We start from the raw sequence: 9,573 nt of genomic DNA, 5'->3' as shown, positions 1-9,573 counted from the left end.
CTTGGAAGCAAGCAGGGAGAGGGATTTGTACAATAATCAAAATGCCCACCAAGCACAAGAAGGAGCTTTTTTTTTCTGAAATAAGGCATATTAAACCATAACTGGAAGTGATGGGGAAACCAAGTTTCTGAATCAAAAAAATGCCTCTGAAATAGTACCTGGTCTCCCCCTAGAGGCCAGGTGTGGGAAGGACAAGAAACAGGGTGGCATGCCCCCTTTAAGGGGCGGGGCTGTCAGAGGCAGGGCTGCCAGGGGCGGGGCTTCCGGCCAAGCTGCTGCCAGCTGAGTCAGTAGGGGAGGCTCGGTAGCAATCAGATCGTCGGACCATGCCAGGCTGGAAAGCTGGGTGGCGGCGGGCGTGCTTGGTCAGGTGGTCGCTCCGCATAAACCGCTTCTCGCAGAGTGGGCAGGCAAACCGCTTCTCGCCGGTGTGGGTGCGGAAGTGGCGGGCTAACTCATCCGAGCGTGCAAACCTCTTCTGGCAGCCGGCCCAATTGCATGGGAACGGACGCTCACCTACAAAGAGAAAAAAAGGCAGGGAGAGAGACAAAGAGAGATGGTTATTTTGGTTACTCTCAGGAGCTGGTGGTACTAGAGCAGTGGTGGCGAACCTATGGCATGCGTGCCAGAGGCAGCACTCGGAGCCCCCTCTGTGGGCACATGTGCCGTTGCCCAGCCTTGCCTCCCCCCGCGACCCCCTCCTCACCAGCAGCCCCCTTGGAGGAGAGTTGCCCCCGAGCAGCGCAGAGTTGGCCCACACGGAGCAGCGCAGCCAGCGCAGCCAAGGACATGGCAGCCAGGCAGCATAGACAAGACTCTGCCCCCTCATGCCCCATTGCGCACAGTTGATGCTGTGGGGCGCGGGTAGAGGGTGTGGCCGCCATGGCGCTGCTGGGCTGCCTGAGCGATCTACGGCGGGCCCTGAAGGCGGTGAGTGGCCCTGCGGACAGGCAGGGTGGGGCGGGGCAGGGGGTGGAGCAGGGGCGGGGCTAGTTTTGGGGCACTCGGTCTCTAAAAGGTTCGCCATCACTGTAGCAGAGCCTCCATGTGCAGAAGCAATCTATCTCTGAAGACCAGATTTTAAATAGGCAAATAGGCTAGCTGTGGCTGGAAACAAGACACCAGAAGAGGTCCCCTAAGGCAGGGGTAGGCAACCTTGGCTCTTTTATGACTCGTGGACTTCAACTCCCAGAATTCCTCCATGCTGGCTCAGGATTTCTGGGAGTTGAAGTCCACGAGTCATAAAAGAGCCAAGGTTGCCTACCCCTGCCTAAGGTAATGTTTACAGTTAAATGGTAGCATTCATCCCAAAGGTAAATAAGCATAGTACAATCCAAACAGAAATCCTAAACGACAATGAAAAGCTTCAGCGAGCTAACAAGTTCACTGCCACATAAGCTCTGAATTATTTATTTCCTCTTTATCCTAGTAAAAACCCAGAGGATTTTATGGGAAGGGAAGCAAACTAAACCATCCCAAGCAGGAATTACAAACTTGAAGGACAAAAATCACTTTAAAACCAACAAAAAGTGTTGGAGATGTGGAAATTTAGATGCAATTTATTTTCATATTTGGTGGACATGTAGGGAAATAAAAGCATTTTGGATTAAAATTTGGTGGAATATTCAAAATGTTTTTAAGAAAAAGATAAAGTTTACACCGCAGATATTTTTGTTAGGTATTATGGAAGATTTGGATGTTAGAGAAATGAATTTGATGTTGAATCTTATAACGGCTACAAGACTACTAGTAGCTCAATATTGGAAAACGGAACGTCTGCCCACTATAGAAGAATGGTCACTTAAAGTCTCAAATTTAGCAGAAATGGCCAAGATTTCCGCTTATGTGAAGGACTATTCACAAGAAAGATATATTTCGGTTTGGAGAAGATGGATAGATTATATTGAGAAGAAATATGGGACCAAAAAGTTCCATTTNGGGAGGGTTTTGGAGAGGGGGGTAATTATATTGTAAAACTTTTATAAAACTTTTAATAAAAAAAAAACCCAACAAAATTAGTACAGAGAGTCTTCAACTTATGACTGGTTACTTGGGGACCATCTGAAGTTCCAACGGACCTGCCTGGGGGGTATTTGCAATCCAGATCCAAAGTTCCAATGGATGCACCTCCACTCCCCGGCAGACATGTGACCACACTTTGGGATCTTGGCAACAGGATCTCTTTATTTGTATTCTGCCTTTATTGCTTTTACAGATAATTTAAGGCAGTGAACATATCCAACATACAATCCTCCACCTATTTTCCCATCAACAGCAACCCTGTGAGGTGGGTTGGCCTGAGAGTGTGTGAGTGGCTGAATACGGCTGCTTGCGGCATCCTGTAGTGACATGATTGTGTTTCACGATGGTTTTCCCAAAAAACAACATTTATGTCCAGTTTTCAGCAAAACCATGCCCTAGCAAACCACTGGTTTGCTTAGCCGTGGATTTGCTCAACAAGCACTGCAAAAAGCTCATAAAATCAGGTTGGTCACATGACAGACCTGTTTAACGGCTGTCTCAGGTTCCTACTGAGATGGGCAGGCTTCATTATAGTCGTAACTTTGAGGATTATCTGTTTCAAGAAAGCTTAAAGGACTTCTGCCCTGAAATAGTTGGCTGAACATAAGGGACCTTGAGAAAGAAGATTAGTGGTGGGGATGAGGGGAGAGTTCTGTAACTGAGATGCTGTCACTCAGATCAGCTTTTCTCAACTTTGGCAACTTTGAAGATGATTGGACTTCAACTCCCAGAATTCCCCAGCCTGCAACATCAATTCTGGGAGCTGAAGTCCACTCACCGTACAGTTGCTGAGGTTGAGAAACACTGTTTTAAGAATCAAGTCAGCACAGGAATACATTCACAGAAAGGTTTGGGACTTCGAGAGAGATTCTACACACTTGTGAGATGCAAGTCTGACATCAGAAAAACAGCAAAACTGTGAGATTACAATTAAAAGCATGAAAGTTTTCTTTCTTCAGGGCATAGAAGTATATTGAACTTGTCAGACAATACGGAACAAAAATCAAGAGAACTTTGCTGCAGCTTAAATGCTTCGAATTTTGTGAATTAGCTGCAATATTATTCCTTTTCACATACATGCGGTCCTCGACTTATAACCACAGTTTCGACCAGAATTTCCACTGCTAAGCAAGGTGATTGTTAGGGTTGCACCCAATTTTATGACTTTTTTGGCCACCGCTGTTAAATGAATCACTGCAATTGAGCGAATTACCCAGTTGTTAAGAGGATCCAGCTTTCCCCCATTGATTTGTTTGTTGGAGGCCAGCTGGAAAGATCGCAAATGGCCCCAGGATGTCGCAAACTTTGTATATACACGCCAGTTGCCAACTCCCAAATTTTGATCCCGTGTCTATGAGGACTAGCTGTAACTCACTTTTTTCAGTGCTATTGTAATTTTGAACAGATGCTTAGAATGAATAGTTGTATAATTCTACTTCAGTGTACTACATGGTTGAAGCATAACAAGATTTTTGTCTGATTCATCCTTCATTCTGATGGCTGGCCCTCCCTCAGACTAGCTAAACCAAGAGGAAGCACCCCTATCAGTCAACAGATACTGTACTGCTACAGCCCTAACCTTTCCTTGATATGGCCTATTTTTCTATTACATAATCATTTCCATTTCATTCCTTATTCTTAATGAGCAGGTTTCTCTGACTCACTGGGCCAACTGCAAGGAAACTGTGAGTTCTAATCCCACCTTAGGTATATTTCCTGACAGTTAGAACAATTAACCAGTGGAACAACCTGCCTCCAGAAGCTGTGAATGCTCCAACACTGGAGGTTTTTAAGAAGAGACTGGACAGCCATTTGTCTGAAATGGTATAGGGCAGGGGTAGGCAACCTCGGCTCTTTTATAACTCATGGACTTCAACTCCCAGAATTCCCGAGTCAGCATAGCTGACTCAGGAATTCTGGGAGTTGATGTCCATGAGTCATAAAAGAGCCGAGGTTGCCTACCCCTGGTATAGGGTTTCCTGCCTGAACAGGGGGTTGGACTGGATGACCTCCAAGGTCCCTTCCAACACTACTATTACTACTACTATTGTTGTTGTTGTTGTTGTTGTTGTTTGAAAGGCGGCTGGGTGACTTTGGGCCAGTCACTCTTTCTCAGCCCAAGCCACCTCACAGGATTGTAGTTGTAAGGAAAATAGGAGGAGGAAGCAGTATTAGATATATTCACCACCTTGAGTTACTTGTCAATTAATAAAAGAGGGATAAAAAAACAAATAAATACATTTGTATGGCCACGCATCTTAAAGCCGAAGTCTGGGCGATTCACAACCAAACGATAACACAATATATACATGCAGTAAAAACAGAAAAATGTAAAGCTATTGGTAATGTTTTATAAATAACTGTGGGCTCTTTAACTTGGAAAAAAGGAAAGTAAGGAGAAAAAATATGCAAGAAGATAAAATCAAGCTTACAACCACAACGGAGCCCAACATTTCTTTTGCTAAGCAAAACAGTTGCTAAGTGAATTTTGCCCCATTTTTTTGCCACGATTAAGTGAATTACTACAGTTGCTCAGTTAGTAACACAGTTGTTAAGTGAATCTGCCTTCCCCATTGACTTTGCTTGTTAGAAGGTTGCAAAAGGTGATCACGTGACCCCAGGACAGTGCAAGCGTCATAAACATGAGTCGGTTGCCAAGCATCTGAATTTTGTTCCAGTGACCACGTATACCATGAGGATGCTGCAACAGTCATAAGTGTGAAAAACGGTCATAAGTCACTTTTTTCAGTGCCTTTGAACTGTCACTAAATGAACTGTTGTAATTTGAGGACTAGTTGTAATGGGGAGAAACAGATTTATTTACATGCATAGATCCCTTTCTAGCATGCTTGCACTGGTCCTTCATTATTATCATTAGCACATCACTGTTCCAATAATACCCTGAACATCAGCATTAACTTATCTAAGTCTCTGTCTGCCCTCCTTCAGACCTCCGGAGGAATCCAGGATAAAAAAAGAAAAGAGTCCAGTTATCCAAGGCACAAACAGCTTTATTACTGTTCCTGTTATTAACATGATTAAAAGGGATGCTGGCAGTAATTAAGCCCAACCTTCCATTTTGCCCCTAATCTTAGTCCTTTAAAAAAAGAGGTTCTTTGAGCCCTAAAGCACTTCAGAGGAACTTATTCCCATATATTATAAGCTTCGTATCGCACTTTTATTTGTGCAATTCAAGGCGTTGTAACTAATGGTCTCATCTTCTATTTCTCTCAACACTGTTTTTCAACCTTGGCAACTTAAGACTATGAACTTCAACTCCCAGAATTCCCCAACTGGCTAGGAAATTCTGGGAGTTGAAGCCCACACAACTTAAGATCGCTAAGATTGAGAAGCACCAATCCTATGAAGTGGGCTGGGCCAAGAGAGAGGGACCGACCCAAAGTCATCCAGCTGGTTTCTTTGTCTAAGGCAGAACTAGAATTCAGTCGCCTGGTTTCTAACCCCAGGAGTTTAGCTGCTACATCAGTGGTTCTCAACCTTTTTAATGCCGCGACCCCAACCGGTCGTAAGTCGAGGACTAAACCGGTCGTAAGTCGAGGACTAAACCGGTTGTAAGTCGAGGACTACCCAACCGGTCGTAAGTCGAGGACTTTCCCTGCCCGGGAGTGCCGCACATGCGTGGTTCCGCCCCCTGCGCCGGCCGAGGCGTAGCTGGCAAGCGGCAGAGACGGAGCAGGCCGACCACCAGCTGGCCCAGCCCAAGGGAGGTAAGGCACCCACCGGAAAAGGGGGGAAAAAATGGCGGACAAAAAAAATGGCGGACAGCCTTGCTTGGCGACCCCCGTGAAATGGTCGATCGACCCCAAATGGGGTCCCGACCCACAGGTTGAGAACCACTGTGCTACATCAAACCGGCTCTTTGCAAGCCTTTTCTCCATTTTTGCCTCATTTTAATCTGCTTCTGTTGCGGCAGACTGCACTGATATAGATAAGCGATTCTGCCACAGCCTTGTGTTGTCCACCCAAACAGTCACAATGGGGTTTACACGGGCTTATCTCATTCTACTCTGAGTCATCTGCCGGGCTCAAGCTGTTTCCATGCTGGCTCAGGAATTCTGGGAGTTGAAGTCCACAGGTCATAAAGGGGCCATAATTCCCCACCCCTGCTCTAAACCAACTTTAGGCTCCATGGGTGGGAGACAAGATGCATACTTTACAGGGAGTTTCCTTCCGGAGATAAATATTTGTTTTTGTTGCCACTGGATGCAAAGGAGAGGAACCAAAAAGGAAAATTATTTCTGATGCTAATCAACAGAATCAGAATGATTATTTATAATCAAAGGCCCAAGTAACTGAAGTGCTGCCAAAGCTGTGTCATAACCCCAAGCTATCAAACCAAGCTCTGCCACGTTGTCAGTCTGGTAGTGGGCCCCAAATTCTTATGTTATCATAAGAATTCAGTAGCATATTCATACCGACCTCATTATTCCCAACGTAATTATGTCTACTAAACACAAGAAGGCAGTCTTGGAAGTCACAATATGGTTAAGAATGTAGCTCATGCTGGCAATGAATTAACAATACATGTTGCCATGCACACTGGAAACTGTACTGAACTAAGTGAGACTGATTGCTATTATAATGGCAGAGATCTGAACTTTGAAAGAAGCTTTGAGTGGTGTTTTTTTTTAATGGAATGATAAAACAAAAGTAAATGTAGGTCTGAATAATATCTATTATCAAGAATATGGAGCAAGGATAAGCCAGACTTTGTCCAAAAATATCACTGTTGACATCTACTCAAGAAGCTTTCTACAGAAGAGAAAAATAGCAGATAAAGAACTATGGTTAACATACAGGGATTTATTAATGCAAGATAAGGAAGAAATTAAGATGAAAACAAGGGAACTATCAGCAACAGATGGACACTCTTTAATGGTTTTCTTATAATCAGATGTAATAGTATGTGGCAAAGACTTTGGGAGACAGGAAGAGAAGCTGCCTAGGCAGGGGTAGGTAACCTTGGCTCTTTTATGACTCATGGACTTCAACTCCCAGAATTTCTGAGCCAGCATGGCTCAGCTTGGAAACCTCTCCCTTTCCCCTCAGCATGGCTGGCTCAGGAATTCTGGGAGTTGAAGTCCACGAGTCATAAAAGAGCCAAGGTTGCCTACCCCTGGCCGAGGAAATGGTGAGATAAGAGATGGAATAGTCCACAGCTGCATAATGGGTAGAAAAAGAACTAAGAAGAGACCCTCCCTAGTTTTGCAGACTGTAAAGGAGATGGGGAAAATACAGGTAGTCCTCGACTTACAGCAATTCATTTAGTGACCGAAGTTACATCAGGATTGAAAAAAGTGACGCATGGCCGTTTTTCACACTTATGACCATTGCAGCATCCCCACGGTCAAGTGATCAAATTTCAGATGCTTGGAAACTGACTCATATTTATGACAGTTGCAGTGTCCTGGTCAAATGATCACCTTCTGTGACCTTCTGGCAAGCAAAGTCAATGTGGAAGCCAGAGTCCCTTAACTGTGTTTCACTTAACAACTGTGGCAAGAGAAGTCAAAATGGGGCAAAACTCATTTAACAAATGTTTCACTTAACAACAGAAATGTTGGGCTCAACTGTGGTCGTAAGTTGAGGACTACATGTATGTACCTTCAGACTTAAGATTTTGTTAATGTAGCCTTACAATAAAATAGAATTAGCTTATCTGGTCTTGTTTCCTGTCTGGTCTACCTAGTAAGGCCGACATCCAATGAAGGAGAGGTTTATTACTGTTATCTTATGGTAGGATGGGCAGAAAACAAATTTAATAAAATAAATAAAAATAAATATTATGGATAAAGGGAAAATCGGAACCGATTTTTATTTTCTGAATCAGAAATAGAATTATGTGGGAATGATGATTATATAATAGCTAATGTACAATCTGTTATTAAGATTTGAACAGATGAAAGCCTGCATAATGAAATGGGCTACAAATTTTGGTTTGATATAAACATCGATCTATGGCAAAAAAATGTGGGGAATGGGGAATACATTTATGTTGTGCTATAATTTAAAAGATAATTTTTATAAAATAAGGTACCAATGCTATGTAATACCTGCTCAATTGTGTAAAGTGTATAAAAAGGATATCCAATCAACGTTAGAAGTGTGAAAAGGAAGAGGGGGGTTTTCATCATGCATGGCGGGTTTGTGAAAAAGCAACAAAATTTTGGGTACAAACCCGTACAATGCCAAAAAAATTTACACACTGATATCACAATGCAATTATTATTCTTACTCAGTTTTATGGACAAGGAAATAGAAAATAAATATGTAAAATTAATATTGTATATGGTAACTATGATGATTGTATACAAAAAGTTGGAAAATTAATAAAATGCTTCCAGTGGAAGATTAGATTTATAAAATTAACTGAAGGTGGAGAAATGGTAAGCTGACCAGGTTGGTCAGAGAAAAAAAAAATGATAAGGACTTTTGAAAGATTAGAATTCATATGGACTTTCTATGGAAAGAAGAAAAATACGAATGGATGATTTTGGGAGCTAGAGATTAAAAATGAGACAAAAGAGGTTCGGGAAAAGTTTAAAATGATAACTACTGGATAGAAAGGGCAGAACACATAATTGAATGTTTTTTTTAGTCTTTCTTGTTTCTCTATTTTTTATCTTTCTTCTTGTTTCTTTTCTATATTTTACTGAAAAAATTATATGTATGTATGTATGTATATATGTATGATAAGATAAGATAAGATAATCTTTATTGTCATTTTTATACTGTGGGCACAATGGCACACATCAAAAATGAAATTTAGTTGCCCGCTCTCAAAGTGAAACACATACATGACACACACCTAAACATACTATGAACAACATATGTATAGACCCACATCCCTACATATACATAGCAAATAAATATTAAACATTGTCCATCTTGAATATATAACGGAAGGAGGAAGCTTGAGAGTTATATGTGTGTGTGTGTTTGTGTGTGTGTATTCTGCAATCCACTTGGCTTCAACCCAGTAGATTCTCCAAGTTGTTTAAAGAGACTCTCTCACACTTCACCTGCTGACAACCTGTTAATATCACAATAGCATGCTGTCCGGGGGATTCTGGGAGTTGAAGTCCATACATCTTAAAGTCACCGAGGTTGAGAAAGACTATGTAAACCATTGAAAAATGAAGACTCCTGACTCCTATCCAAGGAGAAGATAGGGAGCCCTCCCTAGAAGGTTTAGCAGATTGTGTAACTGGTTATTATTCCTTCCAGATTCGTTAAGTAGTGGTAGTCAATAGAAAATCCCAAACCTAAGAAAAATAGGGGGTAGCTTGAAACACTGTGCTTGTTAAAGGTTTAATGTTAGCTTTTAATGAAAGATTTGATGGGCACCAAAAGCAGCGACATAAAGAGAACATAAAGAGACACAGTTCCCTTTAATTATGCTTGTGGGAGGTTTTGCAGGGGGTCCCTATGGGAGAAGGTTGGCCTCAGGCAGCAGATGGTGGATCTTATGTGACTAGACAGGACTTTTTTTTTTTTATTTGAGCATCAAAAAAAAAAAAAAAAAAAAAA

General features: G+C 42.3%; 1 protein-coding gene across 1 annotated transcript in view; it reads right to left on the bottom strand.

The window, feature by feature from the left end:
* Positions 1–217: 217 nt before the first annotated feature.
* The window catches only part of KLF16 (Kruppel like factor 16), a 15,497-nt gene continuing 6,141 nt past the window's right edge, over positions 218–9,573 (bottom strand). Inside the window, exon 2 of the mRNA XM_015810070.1 lies at positions 218–516. Coding sequence (XP_015665556.1) covers positions 218–516 — 299 coding nt within the window. The remainder of the gene's footprint in view (positions 517–9,573) is intronic.

The sequence above is a fragment of the Protobothrops mucrosquamatus genome, unplaced genomic scaffold (assembly GCF_001527695.2).
Source record: "Protobothrops mucrosquamatus isolate PMUCROS unplaced genomic scaffold, P.Mucros_1.0 scaffold6, whole genome shotgun sequence".
Classification (NCBI taxonomy): Eukaryota; Metazoa; Chordata; class Lepidosauria; order Squamata; family Viperidae; genus Protobothrops; species Protobothrops mucrosquamatus.
Note: the sequence above shows the minus strand (reverse complement) of the source record. Positions and strands in the feature narration are given on the sequence as shown.